Source organism: Rattus rattus, chromosome 5 (assembly GCF_011064425.1).
Source record: "Rattus rattus isolate New Zealand chromosome 5, Rrattus_CSIRO_v1, whole genome shotgun sequence".
Taxonomy (NCBI): domain Eukaryota; kingdom Metazoa; phylum Chordata; class Mammalia; order Rodentia; family Muridae; genus Rattus; species Rattus rattus.
In genome coordinates, this window is record NC_046158.1 from 64,301,021 (window position 1) to 64,319,577 (window position 18,557).

General features: G+C 37.3%; 1 protein-coding gene across 1 annotated transcript; it reads right to left on the reverse strand.

Moving 5' to 3' along the window:
- Window positions 1-17,268: 17,268 nt before the first annotated feature.
- Window positions 17,269-18,207, reverse strand: LOC116900319 (olfactory receptor 1052-like). The gene has a single exon (XM_032902076.1). The coding sequence runs from the start codon at window positions 18,205-18,207 to the stop codon at window positions 17,269-17,271; it is 939 nt and encodes a 312-aa protein (XP_032757967.1).
- Between the last annotated feature and the right edge of the window lie 350 nt (window positions 18,208-18,557).

An 18,557-nucleotide genomic window follows, 5' to 3' on the forward strand; every position in this document is an offset into this window, starting at 1 on the left:
CAGATTGATTTTTTAAGATAATGATTGATCAATGTCTTGATTTACTTGATATTCTAATCCTTCTATCAACTATAAACCTTACTTGTTGACTAAGGAAAATTCACCCTTGAATAATATTACATGATTTCTTGGCTAATGTGAAAGATTTGGTGTTAGTTCAAAATATGGAACAGAAATTAGGCCTCACCTTACTTAAGCTCAAATTGATTTCATCTAATGTTGCCATTGGTTTAAAATGTCCAAATTAGACTTTTTATCAATTTCAAGTTTTATAGAAGGAAGAATATATGTTGAACTTATGGTGCCAGAGAGCTAGTAGTCCCTTACTATCATGGCAACGAAGTGTGGCAACAGGCAGGGCTTGTAGCAGAAACAGCAAAGTTATCACAAGAAGAAAACAGAGAGCATGAGTGAACTGGAAATGGTGTAGTTCTTTAATTTCTCAAACTTTGCCCCAAAGACATATATCCTCCAGCAAGGCCACATCCCAGGTCTCCCCAAACAGAGGCAACCAACTGAGGCCCAAACATTCAAATGTCAGAGACCATGGACAATATATTTCATGTAAACCTCCACAAGTACCCGTGTTCAATCCCCACTTTCCTCGGGGAGGCGTCAAATCTCTGAATGAGGCTTGTCACTTTTTTGTCTCAAAACTACCTCAGCACCAAAAAATTTTAGGGTTCATTTAGATGCATGTAGATCAGGAAATACTAGAACTTGAGCTCCAAAGATGAGTACAAACTGTTATTTTCAGGGAAGTATAATAAGTTATGAGAAAGCCTTCATGCTTCTTTGTTTATTAACCCAACACTTTATTTTCTTTGTAAACTATGGTTGTTGTACATTATATATTCTTAATAGAAGACCTGTGTTGCTTTGATTCTAAGTACATATCTTGAGAGTTATTAACTTTCATGGTTTTTTTTTTTTGCTCTTGATTGTGTTTTTTTCCCATTTTATCATATATTTCATTTATTTATTTTTTGTCAGTAATTTTTAAGATATTATTAATTTTACTTTTGAATATTTTTTATTTGAGTATTTTTTATTTACATTTCAAATGTTATCCCCTTTCTCAGTTTCCCATCCATAAACTCCCTATCTCATCCTCTCTTCCCCTTCTATAAGGGTATTTTCCCACCAATCCACCCTTCCTGCCTTTCTTCCAGGACGTTCCCTGGGGGGTCCAGCCTTGGCAGGACCAAAGGCTTCTCCTCCCACGGTTGCCCAACAAGGCCATCCTCTGGTACATATGAAGCTGGAGCCCTGGGTCTGTCCATGTGTACTCTTCGGATAGTGGTTTGGTCCTGGGAGCTCTGGTTAATTGGTATTGCTATTCCTATGGGGTTGCAAATCCCTTCAGCTCCTTCAGATCTTTCTCTGATTCCTCCAGTGGGATCCCCATTCTCAGTTAAATGAATGACTGCAAGCATTCCCCTCTGTATTTGTCTTGCTCTGGCAGAGCCTCTCAGGAGACAGCTATATCAGGCTTCTGTCAGCCTGTACTTCTTGGCATTAGCATTAGCAATATTGTCTGGGTTTGGTGGATATATATATGTATCCATGCATGGGTTGGATCCCCTGCTGATGGGGCATTCTCTGAATGGCCTTTTCTTCAGTCTCTGCTCCAAAGTTTGTCTCTGTATCATCTCCTATGAATATTTTTGTTCCACCTTCTAAGCCGGACTGAAGAATCTACACTTTTGTCATCCTTCTTCTTGAGCTTCCTGTGGTATGTGGATTATATCTTGGATAATCTGAGCCTTTGGGCTAATATCCACTTGTCAGTGAGTGCATATATGTGTGTTATTTTTGTGATTGGATTACCTCACTAAGGATGATATTTTATAGTTCCATCAAATTGCCTAAGAATTTCATAAAGTAACTGTTTTTAATAGCTGAGTACACCATAGTATAAATATACTACATTTTCTCTCTCTACTTCTCTGTTGAGGGACATCTGGGTTCTTTCCAGCTTCTGCCTCCATGGCTGCTATTTCTAAAGCTGCTGTGAACATAGTGGAGCATATGTCCTTCTTATAGGTTGTAGCATTTTTGAGTATATGTCCAGGAGTGGTATACTGTGTCCTCAGGTAAGACTATATCCAATTTTCTGAGGGAGCACCAGACTGATTTCCAGAGTGGTTGTACTAGCTTGCCATCTCATCAGAAATGGAGGAGTGTTCCTCTTTCTCTGCCTCCTTGCCAGCATCTGCTGTCACCTATGTTTTTGATCTTAACTATTTTAACTAGTGTGAGATTAAACATTTCTTTAGGTGCTTCTCAACTATTTGAGGTTCCTCAGTTGAGAATTCTTTGTTTATCTCTGTACCACATTTTATAACAGCGTTCTTTGATTCTCTGGAGTCTAAATTCTTGAATTTCTGATATATTTTGAATGTTAGTCCACCTTCAGATGTAGGGTTGGTAAAGATCTTTTCCTAGTCTATGGGTTGCCATTTTGTCCTATTGACAATGTGCTTCCCCTTACAAAAGATTTTATTTGGTCCCATCTGTCATTTCTTGAACTAAAAGCATAAGCCATCAGTGTTCTGTGTAGTAAGTTCTTCTGTGTGAAAATGTGTTCCAGGCACTTCTCCACTTTCCCTTCTAGTAGATCATCTCATCTGGTTTTATGTGGAGGTCCCTGATCCACTTGGACTTGAGCTTTGTACAAGGAGGTAAAAATGGATAAATTTGCACCTTCTACATGCAGACCACCAGTAGAACCAGCACGATTTGTTGAAAATGTTGTCTTTTTTTCACTGGATGGTTTTGGCTCCATTATCAAAGATGATGAGACCAAAAGTAGGGTTCATTTTTTTATATTCAATTCTATTCCACTGATCTACCTGTCTGTGTATGTACCAATACCATGTGGCTTTCATCATTATTGCTTTATAGTGTAGTTGAGGTCAGGAATGGTGATTCGCTCAGAAGTAATTTTATTGTTGAGAAAAATTTTGATATCCTGGTTTTTTTGTGAATCCAGATAAATTTGTGAATTGCTCCTTCTATCTCTATGAAGAATTGTGTTGGAATTTTGATTGGGATTGCATTGAATCTGTAGATTGCTTTTTATAAAATGGCCAATTTTTATATTAATCCTGCACATCCATGAGCATGGGAGATATATTCTACTTCTGAGGTGTTCTTCAGTTTCTTTCTTTAGAGGTTTGAAGTTTTTGTCACACAGTTATTTCACTTGCTTGGTTAGTTTCACACAAAGATATTTCATATTTTCTATGACTATTTTTAAACTGCGGCAAATTCCTAATATTTTTCCCAGCCTGTTTATCCTTTGAGTAGAGGAAGGCTAGTGATGTGTTTGAGTTAATTTGTATCCAGCCACTTTGCTGTAGTTGTTTATTAGCTGCAGGAGTTCTGTCATGGATTTTTGGGTCCTTTATATATACTATTATATCATCTGAAAATAGTGATACCTCGACTTTCTCATTTTCAATTTGTATCCCTTTGATCTTCTTTGTTGCCTAACTGCTCTGACTAGAACTTCAAGTACTATATTGCACAGATAGGACAAGAGTGGGCAGCCTTGTCTTGTCCCTGATATTAGTGGGATTGCTTCAAGTTTCTTTCCATTTAGTTTAATGCTGGCTCATGGCTTGCTATATATTACTTTTATTATATTTAGCCATGGGCCTTAAATTCCTGATCTCTAGAATATGTTTTGCATGAAGGGGTGTTGTGTTTTCTCAAAGGCTTTTTCAGAGTATAATAAGATAATCATGACTTTTTTTTTCTTTTGAGTTTGTTTATATAGTGGATGATGTTGATTTTCCTTATATTGAACCATTCCTGCACTCTGGGATGAAGACTACTTGACAATAGTGAGTGACCATTTTGACGTGTCATTGGATTCAGTTTGTAAGAATTTTATTCATTTTTGCATCAATAATCATGAGAGAAATTGGATTGAAATTCTCTTTCTTTGTTGAGTCTTTGTGTCCTTTTGGTAAAACTATAACTTCATAGAATGTATTGGGTAGTGTTCTATTTTATTAAATTGTGTAAGACATATTTGTATTAGGTCTTCTTTGAAGGTCTGATAGGATTCTGCACTAAAAACATCTGGTCCTGAGGATTTTTTTTGCTTCGGAGACTTTTAGTGACTGCTCCTATGTACTTAGAGGTTATGGGACTGTTTAGATGGTTTATCTGACCCTGATTTAAATTTGGTGCCCGGTATCTATCTATAAAATCATCCATTTCTTCTAGATTTTTCAAGTTTTGTTGAGTATATTTAGAGTATTTTGTAGTAGGATTTGTTGATTGTTTGAATCAGTTTCTATTGATATATCTCAATTTTCATTTCTGATTTTGTTAATTTGGACACTGTCTCTGTGCCCTCTGGTTATTCTAGCTAAGAATTTATCTATCCTGTTGATTTTCTCAAAGAACCTGCTCTTAGTTTTGTTGATTGTTTTTATAGTTCTCCTTTTTTTCAACATGGTTGATTTCAGCCCAGAGTTTGATTATTTCCTGACAGCTACTGCCTCTGCATGTATTTGTTTATTTTTGTTCTAGAGCTTCCAGGTATGTTATTAAGCTGCTCCTGTGTGCTCTCTTTAATAATGTCTTTATGGAAGCACTTAGAGCTATGAGTTTTCCTTGTAGAATTGCTTTCATTGTGCACCATAAATTTGGGTATGTTGTGCCTTCATTTTCATTAAATTCCAAGAAGTATTTAATTTACTTCTATATTTCTTCCCTGATCAAGTTTTGATTGAGTAGAGAATTGTTCCATTTCCATGTGTATGTGGGCATTCTGTTGTTGTTGTTGTTGAAGACTAATCATAGTCCGTGGTGTTCTGATAGGAAACATGAGATAATTTCAATCTTCTTATGCTGGCTGTGGCTTGTTTTTCCTCAGATTATAAGGTTAATTTTGGAAAAGGCACATTGAGTTGCTGAGAAGAAGATATATTCTTTTGTTTTAGGGTGTAATATGCTGAAGATATATGTTATTCCATTTGGTTCACTACTACTGTTAGTTCCACAGTGTCTCTGTTCTATTTCTGTTTCCTTGATCTGTCCATTGGTGACAGTAGGATGTTAAAGTCTACTACTAAGTCTACTACTATTACTGTGTGAGATTCAGTGTGAGCTTTGAACATCAGTAATGTTTCTCGTTGTAAGAGGTAGATATATGATTGCCTAGTTCTCTTCTTCTGGGATTGCTGTAGGATAAGTTTCTTGTTTTCTTTTTTGGGGAAGGGGTATAGTTTCCCTCCTTGAGTTGGAATTTTCCTTCTGTTCTCCTCTGTGGAGCTGGATTGCAGGAAAGATATTGTTTAAATTTCACTTTGTTGCTCCCTTCCTGTCTCCATCTGTGCCTGGAGTTAAGGCTGCTTACAACCGTCCATTCCCAAATCCTGCCAGTAAAGAGTTGAACTCCCAGGAGGTCACTCTCTCCCAAGCCTACATGAGAAACACAACTAACTCCAATAACTGTCCAAAAAGACACCTGTCAGAAGCACACAGGGCACAGAAACTGAAGAGAAGCTGGAGACAGGAACCTACCCATCTCCATTTGAGCCTAGAGCCAAAACTGGCCCACAGCCCTCCAGATCCAAATCCTGAGGGAGCTGGACTCACAGGAGTGCTCACTTTCTTAAGATCACAAGTTCACAGAACCATAGGAGAAACAAGCTCATGTCAGATGAAGCAAGATCAACTAATTCCAGAGATAACCAGATGGTGAGATACAAGAACGAGTATCTAAGCAACAAAAACCAAGATTACTTGGCATTATCAAGCCAGTTTTCCAACCACAGCAAGTCCTGTATACCTAAACACACCAGGAAAGCAAGAAGATATAGATTAAAATCACATCTAATAATGATAGAAAGGACATAAATAACTAACTTAAAGAAATACAGGAGAACACAGGTAAACAGATAGAAGCTCCTATAGAGGAAACACAAGAGTCCTTTAAAGAATTACAGGAAAATAGAACAAAACAGATGAAGGAGTTGAACAGAACCATCAAGGATCTAAGAAATGGAAATGGAAACAATAAAGAAATCACAAAGTGTCACAACACTGGAGATAGAAAATCTCAGACAGAGATCAGGAGTAATAGGTACAAGCAACACGAGCAGAATACAAGAGATAGAAGAGAATCTCAGGGGCAGAATATACCATAGAAAATATTGACACAACAGTCAATGAAAATGCAAAATGCAAAAAACTCCTAACCCAAAACATCAAGCAAATGCAGGAGACAATGAGAAGACCAAACCTAAGAACCTAATGTGTATATGTATGTGTATATATATATATATATATATATATATATATATATATGTAAAGATTCCAAACGTAAATGGCCAGTAAGTAATCTTTAACAAAATTGTAGAAGAAAACTTTCCTAACCAAAAGAAAGAGATGCCTGTGCATACCCAAGAAGGCTACAGAATTGCAAGTAGATTGGACCAGAAAAGAAATTCTCCTTGTCACATACTAGTCAAAACACCAAATGCAGAAACAAAGACAGAATATTAAAAGGCTTAAGGGTAAAAGTCCAAGTAACATATGAAGGCAGACTAATCAGAATTACAACAGACTTTTCAACAGAGACTGATGAAAGCTGGGCAGATGCCATACAGACCCTAAGAGAACAAAAACACCATCCAGGTCTACTATAGCCATCAAAAGTATGAATTAACATAGATGGAAAAAAACAAGATATTCCATGACAAAAAAAAACCAAATTTACACAAATTTAGCCTTACAAAGTATAACAGATGGAAAACTACAACACAAGGAGGGAAACAACACCCTAGGAAAAACAAGAAAGTCATTTTCTTTCAACTAACCCAAAAGAAGATAAGCACACAAACATAATTCTACTTGTAACAACAACAAAATATCAGGAAGCATCAATAACTATTCCTGACTATCTCTTCAATTAGTCAATTACATTCCCTAATAAAAGGACATAGGCTATTAGACTGAAAATATAAACAAGACTGCATACAGGAAATGCACCTCAGTGACAAAGACAGATCCTACCTCAGAGAAAAGGCAGGAATTTTTTTCCAAGCAAATGGTCCCAGGAAACTTATTTGAGTAGCCATTCTAATATCGAATAATATTGACTTTTATTATAAAAAGATAAGGAGGAAATATTTGTATTATCAAAGGAAAAAGTAACAAAGATAAACTGTCAAATCTGAACATGTATGCTCCAAATGCAAGGGCAACCTCATTCAAAAAAAAAACTTTACTAAAGCTTAAAGCATACATTGCATCATACAGAATAATAAAAAGACACTTCAACACACTACTCTCTCCAGTGAACAGATCATGGAAACATAAAATAAAGAGAGACACAGTGAAACTAACAGAAGATATGAACCAAATGAATTTAACAGATATCTATAGAACATTTCATCCTGAAACAAAATAATATACCTTCTTATCAGCACCTCATGATACTTCCTCTAAAATTGATCATATAATTGGTCACAAAATAGGTCTCAAATGATAGAAGATGAATTAAATAATTCCATGCATCCTATAGGATCACCATGGACTAAGGCTTGTATTAAATAAAAAAAAAAAAATAGAAATCTCACATACAAATGGAAGCTGAACAACACTCTATTCAATGAAAACTTGGTTAAGAAAGAAAAAAGAAAGAAATCAAAGACTTTTTAGCATTCAATGAAAATGAAGACACCACATATCAAAACTTATGGGATACAATAAAAGCAGTTCTATGAGGAGAACTCATAGCTCGGAGTGCCTCCAAAGAGAATATGTAGAGAGCATACACTAGCCACTTGACAGCACACCTCAAAGTTCTAGAACAAAAAGAAGCAAATACACCCAAGATGAGAAGACAGCAGGAAATAATTAAATTCATGGGTGAAATCAGCCAAGTAGAAACAAAAAGAAATATACAAGGAATGCACAAAACCAGGAACTGGTTCTTTGAAAAAATCAATGAGATAGATAAACCCTTAGCTAGACTAACCAGAGGGCACAGAGAGTGTATTCAAATTAACAAAATAAGGGAGACATCACAACAGAAACAGAGGAAATTTAAAAAATTATCAGATCCTACTAAAAACCCTATTCTCACAAAGCTGGAAAATCTGGATGAAATGGACAATTTTCTAGACAAATACCAGTTACCAAAGATAAATCAGGATCAGATAATAGATCTAAACAATCCCATAACATCTAAAGAAATAGAGGAAGTTATTAAAAGTTCCCCAACCAAAAAAATTCCAGGAACATATGGGTTTAGACCTAATAGCAACACTCTTCAAACAGTTCTACAAAATCCAAACAAAAGGAACACTACCCAATTTGTTCTGTGAAGCCACAGTTACATGACACCAAAATCACACAAAGACTCTACACAGAAAGTGAACATCAGAACAATTTCGTTTATGAATATCAATGCAAAAATAATCAATAAAATTCACACAAACCAAATCCAAGAACACATCAAAATGGTCATTTACCATGAGCAAGCAGGCTTCATCCCAGGGTTGGAGACATGCTTCAATATACAGAAATCCATCAATGTAATCCATTATATGAACAAATTTAAAAAAAAAGACCTCATACCAATATTATCCAAACTATTCCACAAAATTGAAACAGATGGAGCACTACCGAATTCCTTCTATGAAGCCACAATTACTCTTATACCTAAACCACACAAAGACCCAACAAAGAAAGGGAACTTCAGACCAATTTCCCTTATGAATATCGACGCAAAAATACTCAATAAAAATCTGGCAAACCAAATCCAAGAGCACATCAAAACAATCATCCACCATGATCAAGTAGGCTTCATCCCAGGCATGCAGGTGTAGAGGGCCGCAATAACATTCGCCACCACTAGATGGCGCTGGCTTCCACTGCGCCCCACGTGGAAGGCCAGGATAGCCTCCGCCATTACAAGATGGCGCTAGCCTTCCCCGCGCTAGCCAACTTCCTTTCAGGAAGTTAACTGTGCGCATGTGCAAGAGTGCCTTCGTGCCAGGTCTTTGCCCACTCCAGGGCGTGCTTTATGAGATCATGAGTAAACAACCAATCAGGTGTGGATGCGCCGCGCTAGGGTCTATATAAGCGCGCCATGTTGGCGCGCCTAGGCTTCTCCATAAGGTTAAAATAAAAGTTTGTTCACAGCAAGGATTTCTATGTGCCCGCGTGTTTCTTGCCGGCGAGAGTTCGCGCATGGGACATGCAGGGATGGTTTAATATATGGAAAACCATCAACATGATCCATTATATAAACAAACTAAAAGAACAAAACCACATGATCATTTCATTAGATGCTGAGAAAGCATTTGACAAAATTCAACACCCCTTCATGATAAAAGTCCTGGAAAGAATAGGAATTCAAGGCCCATACCTAAACATAGTAAAATCCATATACAGCAAACCAGTTGCTAACATTAAACTAAATGGAGAGAAACTTGAAGCAATCCCACTAAAATCAGGGACCAGACAAGGCTGCCTACTCTCTCCCTACTTATTCAATATAGTTCTGAAGTTCTAGCCAGAGCAATCAGACAACAAAAGGAGGTCAAGGGGATACAGATCAGAAAAGAAGAAGTTAAAATATCACTATTTGCAGATGATATGATAGTATATTTAAGTGATCCCAAAAGTTCCACCAGAGAACTACTAAAGCTGATAAACAACTTCAGCAAAGTGGCTGGATATAAAATTAACTCAAATAAATCAGTAGCCTTCCTCTACACAAAAGAGAAACAAGCTGAGAAAGAAATTAGGGAAATGACACCCTTCATAATAGACCCAAATAATATAAAGTACCTCGGTGTGACTTTAACCAAGCAAGTAAAAAATTTGTACAATAAGAACTTCAAGACACTGAAGAAAGAAATTGAAGAAGACCTCAGAAGATGGAAAGATCTCCCATGCTCATGGATTGGCAGGATTAATATAGTAAAAATGGCCATTCTACCAAAAGCGATCTACAGATTCAATGCAATCCCCATCAAAATACCAATCCAATTCTTCAAAGAGTTAGACAGAACAATTTGCAAATTCATCTGGAATAACAAAAAACCCAGGATAGCTAAAACTATCCTCAACAATAAAAGGACTTAAGGGGAATCACTATCCCTGAACTCAAGCAGTATTACAGAGCAATAGTGATAAAAACTGCATGTTGTTGGTACAGAGACAGACAGATAGACCAATGGAACAGAATTAAAGACCCAGAAATGAACCCACACACATATGGGCACTTGATTTTTGACAAAGGAGCCAAAACCATCCAATGGAAAAAAGATAGCATTTTCAGCAAATGGTGCTGGTTCAACTGGAGGTCAACATGTAGAAGAATGCAGATCGATCCATGCTTATCACCCTGTACAATGCTTAAATCCAAGTGGATCAAGGACCTCCACATCAAACCAGATACACTCAAACTAATAGAAGAAAAACTAGGGAAGCATCTGGAACACATTGGCACTGGAAAAAATTTCCTGAACAAAACGCCAATGGCTTATGCTCTAAGATCAAGAATCGACAATTGGGATCTCATAAAACTGCAAAGCTTCTGTAAGGCAAAGGACACTGTGGTTAGGACAAAAGGGCAACCAACAGATTGGGAAAGATCTTTACCAATCCTACAACAGATAGAGGCCTTATATCCAAAATATACAAAGAACTCAAGAAGTTAGACCGCAGGGAGACAAATAACCCTATTAAAAATGGGGTTCAGAGCTAAACAAAGAATTCACAGCTGAGGAATGCCGAATGGCTGAGAAACACCTAAAGAAATGTTCAACATCTTTAGTCATAAGGAAATGCAAATCAAAACAACCCTAGATTTCACTTCACACCAGTGAGAATGGCTAAGATCAAAAACTCAGGTGACAGCAGATGCTGGGGAGGATGCTGAGAAAGAGGAACACTCCTCCATTGTTGGTGGGATTGCAGACTGGTACAACCATTCTGGAAATCAGTCTGGAGGTTCCTCAGAAAATTGGACATTGAACTGCCTGAGGATCCAGCTATATCTCTCTTGGGCATATGCCCAAAAGATGCCCCAACATATAAAAAAGACACATGCTCCACTATGTTCATCGCAGCCTTATTTATAATAGCCAGAAGCTGGAAAGAACCCAGATGCCCTTCAACAGAGGAATGGATAGAGAAAATGTGGTACATCTACACAATGGAATATTACTCAGCTATCAAAAACAATGACTTTACGAAATTCATAGGCAAATGGTTGGAACTGGAAAATATCATCCTGAGTGAGGTAACCCAATCACAGCAAAACACACATGGTATGCACTCATTGATAAGTGGCTATTAGCCCAAATGCTTGAATTACCCTAGATGCCTAGAACAAATGAAACTCAAGACGGATGATCAAAATGTGAATGCTTCACTCCTTCTTTAAAAGGGGAACAAGAATACCCTTGGCAGGGAATAGAGAGGCAAAGATTAAAACAGACACAGAAGGAATACCCATTCAGAGCCTGCCCCACATGTGGCCCATACATATACAGCCATCCAATTGGACAAGATGGATGAAGCAAAGAAGTGCAGGCCGACAGGAGCCGGATGTAGATCGATCCTGAGAGACACAGCCAGAATTCAGCAAATACAGAGGCGAATGCCAGCAGCAAACCACTGAACTGAGAATAGGACCCCCGTTGAAGGAATCAGAGAATGAACTGGAAGAGCTTGAAGGGGCTTGAGACCCCATATGTACAACAATGCCAAGCAACCAGAGCATCCAGGGACTAAGCCACTACCTAAAGACTATACATGGACTGACCCTGGACTCTGACCTCATAGGTAGCAATGAATATCCTAGTAAGAACATCAGTGGAAGGGGAAGCCCTGAGTCCTGCTAAGACTGAATTGCCAGTGAACTAGATTGTTGGAGGGAGGGCAGCAATGGGGGGAGGATGGGGAGGGGAATGCCCATATAGAAGGGGAGGTGGAGGGATTAGGGGGATGTTGGCCTGTAAACCGGGAAATGGAATAACACTCGAAAAGTAAATAAGTAGTCAAGTTAAAAAAAATAAATAAATAAGAAAAAGAAAGAAATAAGCATAAGTGTGGCTTCATAGAAGGAACTGGGTAGTGCTTCTTCTGTTTTCTATTTTGTGGAATAGTTTGGGCAGTATTATTATGTCTACTATCAAAGTCTGTTAGAATTCTGCATTAAACACATCTGGTCCTGGGTTTTCTTTGGTTGGGAGAATTTTAATAACTGCTTCTATATTTCTACTCAAGGATAAACAGACTGAGAAAGAAATTAGGGGAATGACACCCTTAACAATAGTTACAAATAATATAAAATACATTGGTATCATTCTAACCAAACAAGTGAAAAATCTACATGTCAAGAACTTCAAGTCCCTGAAGAAAGAAACTGAAGATCTCAGAAGATGGAAAGACCTCACATTCTCATGAATTGGCAGGATTAATATAGTAAAAATGTTCATGTTGCCAAAAGCCATCTACAGATTCAATTCAATTCCCATCGAAATTCCAACTTGATATTTTGTAGAGTTAGAAAGAACAATTTGCATATTCATGGAATAACAGAAACCCCAGAATAGCAAAATTATCCTTTTTTTTTCTTTTTTTTTTCTTTTTTTATTTTTCGGAGCTGGGGACCGAACCCAGGGCCTTGTGCTTGCTAGGCAAGCGCTCTACCACTGAGCTAAATCCCCAACCCCAGTTATTCTTAACAATAAAGGAACTTCTGGGGGAATCACCATCCCTGAACTCAAGCTCTATTACAAAGCAATAGTGATAAAACTGTGTGGTATTCATACAGAGACCAGTATGAAGACCTAGAAAAGACCCCGCACCTATGGTCACTTGATCTTGGACAAAGGAGCTAAAACCATCCAGTAGAAAACAACAAATTTTCAACAAGAGGCACAGGTTCAACTAGAGGTCAGCATGTACAAAGTTGCAATTTGACCCATTCCTATCTCCTTGTACAAAGCTCAAGTGGATCAAGAACCTTCCATAAAACTAGATACACTCAAACTAATAAAAAGAAAGTTGGGAAAATCCCCAAACACATAGGCATAAGGGAAAATTTCCTAAACAGAACACTAATGGCTTAATCAGCCAGTGCACATCAAATACAGAGGAAAATGCTAACAGCAAACCACTGAACTGAGAATGGAATCCCCATTGGAGGAATTAGAACAAGTTTGAAGGAGCTGAAAGGGCTTGCAACCCCACAAGAACAATAATACCTACCAACCAGAGCTCCCAGGGGCTAAACCATTACCTATAGACTACACATGGATAGACCCATGACTCCAGCTGCATATGTAGCAGAGAATGACCTTGTTGGTCACCAATGGGAGGAGAAGCCCTTGGTCCTGACAAGGCTGTACCCGCCCCCAGTGTAGGGGAATGTCAGGGGGAATGCAGGAAGGGAGTGGTTGGGGAAGGGGAAACAGAATAGGATAGGCCAGGAAACTGGGAAAGGGAATAACATTTGAAATGTAAATAAACAATATCCAATAATAAAAAATAAAAAATAAACTAAAAATGCATCGACAAATGGTACCTCATAAAACTGAAAAGTGTCTGTAAGTCAACGAATACTCTCGGTAGGACAAAATAGCAACCGACATATTCAGAAAAGATCTTAACCCATCCTACATTGATAGAGGCCTTATATCTAATATATAACATTCAAGAGGTTAGACTCCAGAGAACCAAATAATCCTATTAAAAATGGCATACAGAGCTAAACAAAGAATGCTCAACTGACAACTATCGAATGACCCAGAAGCACCTAAAGAAATGTTCAATATCCTGAGTCATCGGGGAAATGCAAATCAAAACAGCCCTGAGGTTCTACCTCAGACCAGTCAGAATGTCTAAGAACAAAAATTCAGGTGGCCACAGATGCTGAGTAGGATGTGAAGAAATAGAAACACTCTTCTATTTTTGAGGGATTGAAAGCTGGTACAACCACTCTGAAAATCAGTCTCATGGTTCCTCAGAAAATTGAACATAATACTACCTGAGGACCCAGCTGTAGCACTTCTGCACATATACCCAAAACATGCTCCAATATATAACAAGGACACATACTCCACTATGTTTATAGCAGCCTTATTTATAGTAGCAAGAAGCTGGAAAGAACCCAGATTTCCTTCAACAGAGTAATGGATACAGAAAATGTGGTTCATTTACACAATGGAGAACTACTCAGCTCTTAAAAACAGTGACTTCATGAAATTCTTTCGGTAATGGATGGAACTAGAAAATATTATCCTGAGTGAGGTAACCCAAGCACAAAAGAATACACATGATATGCATTCACTGATATGTGGATATTAACCCAAAGCTTAGAACACTGAAGATACAATTCACAGAGCATATGAAGCTCAACAAGAAGGATGACCAAAATGTGCATGCGTCATTCCTTCTCAGGAGGGTGAACAAAATGCTCATGGGAGGAAATACAGGGACAAAGAGTGGAGCAGACACTGAAGGAAAGGCCACACAGAGACTGACCCACCTAGAGATCCAGCCCATATGCAGTCACCAAACCCAGTCTCTATTGCTGATGTCAAGAAGTGCTTGCTATCAGGAACCTGATATGGGCCTCCTGAGAGGCTCTGGCAGAGCAGTACTGATACAGATGAATATGCTTGCAGCTCACCATCAGATTGAGCATGGAGACCCTGTTGGAAGAGGTAGAGAAAGTACCAAAGGAGTGGAAGGGTTTGCAACCCCAAAGAAAGAACAACATTATCAACCAACCAGACCCCCACCGAGAGCTCCCAAGGACTAAACAGTCAACCAAAGGGCACACATGGAGGCACTCATGGCTCCAGCTGTATATTTAGCAGAATATTGCATTGTCTGGCATCAACAGGAGGTGAATCCCCTTGGTCTAGTGTAGGTGAATGCTAGCGCCCTGATGTAGGAATGGTTTGATGTGTGGGGAACATCCTCATAGAAGGAGGGATTGGGGGCATGTGAGAGGGAGTTTCTGAAGAGGGAACCAGGAAAGAAAACATTTGAAATGAAAATACATAAAATATCCAATAAAAATTACTATAAAACTAGGATAGATTATGATATAAAAGACAATTTACAATGCATAGTGGGCATATTTAAATTGTAGGTGATAAAACATAACGGTTATATTTCTGTGTAAACTTGTTTGGATTCCATTTGTCTTTTATCTTGTAACTGCATGTCTGCTTCCAGCCTTTACACAAGCTTGATGTGTCTGATTAGATACAATTGTTTTTCTCGCAATATTCAATTGTGCTGAGTTATGACTTAATCCTTTGGATTATAATACTGTACTACTTAGCTATGGAAAAAGGCTAATCACTGCCTACAAAAAATTTAAAATGATTTTTAATAAGTACTGCTGAGATTATTAGATAATGATTAAGGACAATCTGAAACTGTATGTGTTTGAATGTTCTGAAATACTGTATAAAGACAACTGGAGCTATTTAAGGCCCCTTGCTTAATAGTAAAAAAAATTTTTAGAGCCAGAGGAAAAAGAGATCACCAAGAAAATAGCCCCTTTAGACCAACAATCTTATAAGCAAAAATCATAAGAATTCACAAAGATTTAAATAAAATATGTAAGGCCTTCACAGGTGTGAACCAGAACCTCTTCTTTATTTTAGGGCTTTCAGTTTAGTGTTTTTATGGGATTCCTGAGTGACCAAATGAGCTAAACTATGACTCTCGTATATTCTCTTGGCTTTGTTTTTTTCTGTGCGTTTATTTTGTCCAGGTCCAATATGATAGTTTTTGTTTTACTTTATATTTTATTTTGCTATATTTTTAAAATGTGAATGAATGGAAGAATGAATGGATGGAAACTAAGATAATATGGTAAAATTTAACAACTGAACTCTATGAGGGGGGAATACATGCTACAAGTGGGAATATCAGTTTATTGGCCTATATTCAGAAATAGTTGACCAGCATATAATGAAATGCATTGTTTTTTTTTTTGGATTTATGTGCACAAATCACCAAATTAACTATTTCTGTCTCTCAATAAGAAATAACCAGGTTCTAATGGATAGTGACTAATACAACATAATTAAATTGTATACTATGATGATAATGAAATCTAATACATTGTAATTGGACAAAGACAAGCAAAAAGAAGGAAATGAATTTAACAGAATACAGAAGAACTACAGACACTGTCATTTACACACTTGGGAAACACCAAAACCACTAAACTACATGCTGTAAATTATGTATGTATGTATGTATATATGTATGTATATGTGTGTGTATGTATGTATGTGTATGTATGTATGTATGTGTGTATGTATGTATGTATATATGTATGTATTAGGTCTAATTCATAACTTGGAACACAAAAGTACATCTCCTACACATTCTTTCTCAGCCCCCATGTTTTCCCATGATCTTTGATCGTGTTTGTTTAGAAAGCTTTGTGTTTTTAATGTCTTCTATCATCTCTGGCTCTTGTAATCCTTCTGCCTTGTCCTCACCAATGTTTTCCAAGCCCTGAGAAGTGAAATTTGACCAAGACATCCCACATAATGGTAAGGATTCCAAGATCTCTCACACCCAAAGTATTATCTTGGTTTGGGTCTCTATAGTTTTTCCCAACTGATTTAGTGAGAAGCCTCTTTGTGAATGGGTGATGAAGGTACTCACTTAAGACTACATATGGTGTTGTGAGGAGTATTTTTCATTGTTACCTTATTTTATCAGGACTGCAGTATTTGGTTTTACTCTTGGTCCCTGGGGTATGTCTCAGGATCTTACTTACCTAGGCATTGTCAGAAATGGATGATATCTTTACTTAAAAGGAACAAATGACTGCCAAACTGAAGAACATCTCTTCCTTCTTTATTTATCTAACAATTTTATTTCTATCTGATAGTTAAATTATATGAACATCATTCTACACAATGCAAATGTTTCCTAAAATTAGTTTATTTAAAAATGTATGTAATGAGCTTAATTTTTGTGCACCCTGTTACCATACTATTACAATTATATGAAAACTGGAATGTAATTGTATCAACTTTTACTGAGACTTTATATAGATGAAAGTAAAGGATACAAAAAAGTCATACCATTTGAAAATTTTAAGATTTCTCTGAGATAATATAATATTTGATAAGTAAAAATTAGTAAACTATATATGGGTTACATTCCATTTTACTCTCATAAAAAACTAATATATTTTAACAATGTCAGTTTGAAGATTCACACCAAATGGCAGGTTCAACAGGCATTTCTCTTCCTAAAAATCAACTTCTGTATTGCTTCTTTAACATCCTTATTTCTCAGGCTGTAAATCAGAGGGTTCAACATGGGGATGACCAGTGTGTAAAACACAGCAGAGACTTTTTCCTGTTCCATGGAGTACTGAGAACTTGGCTGGATGTAGCTAAATGTCACAGATCCATAAAATAATGCCACAGCTGTCAGGTGTGAGGCACAAGTTGAGAAGGCTTTGCGTCTCCCCTCAGCGGAGCGGATTCTCAGGATGGCAATGATAATGTGGATATAGGATACCATGACGATGATGAAAGTAGAAATAGCAATTATACCAGAGAAGACCAAGAGTAGCATCTCATTGATGTGTGGATCAGAGCATGCAAGCTTCAAAAGAGGAGGAACGTCACAGAAGAAGTGATTCACAATGTTAGGACCACAGAAATCTAGTTTGAGTAAACCTATTGTGTGAATCATGGAATTTATGAGACCAGCCAAGTAACTTGCAAGAACCATTTGAGTGCAGATGCTCTTTGTCATAATAACTGTATACATTAAAGGGTTTGCAATTGCCACATAGCGATCATAAGCCATCATAGACAGGAGGACTACTTCTGTGGTTACATATACTGCAAAAAAGAAACTCTGCAGAATACAGGCAAACAGCCTAGTAGACTTGTGTTCTGATAGGAGATTGATGATCGTTTTAGGAGCAATGATAGTAGAGTAGCAGATGTCACAGAAGGAGAGGTTACTAAGAAAGAAGTACATTGGGGTATGAAGTTGGGCATTCAACCAGATCAGGAAGATCATCCCCCAATTACCCAAAAGAATGATAAAATAAATTATGCAAAAAAGCAAAAAGAGAGGAACCTGCCAATTAGGATTTTCTGTTAAGCCAACCAGTATGAATTCTTTCACACCTGTATGATTCCAAACTTTCATAGTTTCAATAGTCTACAGTTCCTTGTTACAAGGTGGGATCATGAGACTTAAGCAATAATGAAATAAAAGGATTTTCTCCAGAATCTGATAGCCTTATTGTGGGTGGTTGCCCTGTGGTAGATGAAGCAAAAAAAGAAATCTACTAAATCTATTCACTGAGACTCAAATGGTTGTAACTTACACATTTTATTCCATCATCAATTATCTCAGAATATAAAATCAGTAAGATAACCTTTGTTTTATCAAAAAGCAGGGAAATGGTAGAATTGAAATTAGAAATTAGAGAGACATACCCAACAATCTTATTGTCCTGTATGTCAGCCTTTGCCTAAATGGAATATAAACTTGTG

Bases quoted from the DNA above. Each gene is read 5' to 3' on its own strand.
- LOC116900319 (XM_032902076.1), bottom strand. From the start codon at position 18,207: ATGAAAGTTTGGAATCATACAGGTGTGAAAGAATTCATACTGGTTGGC.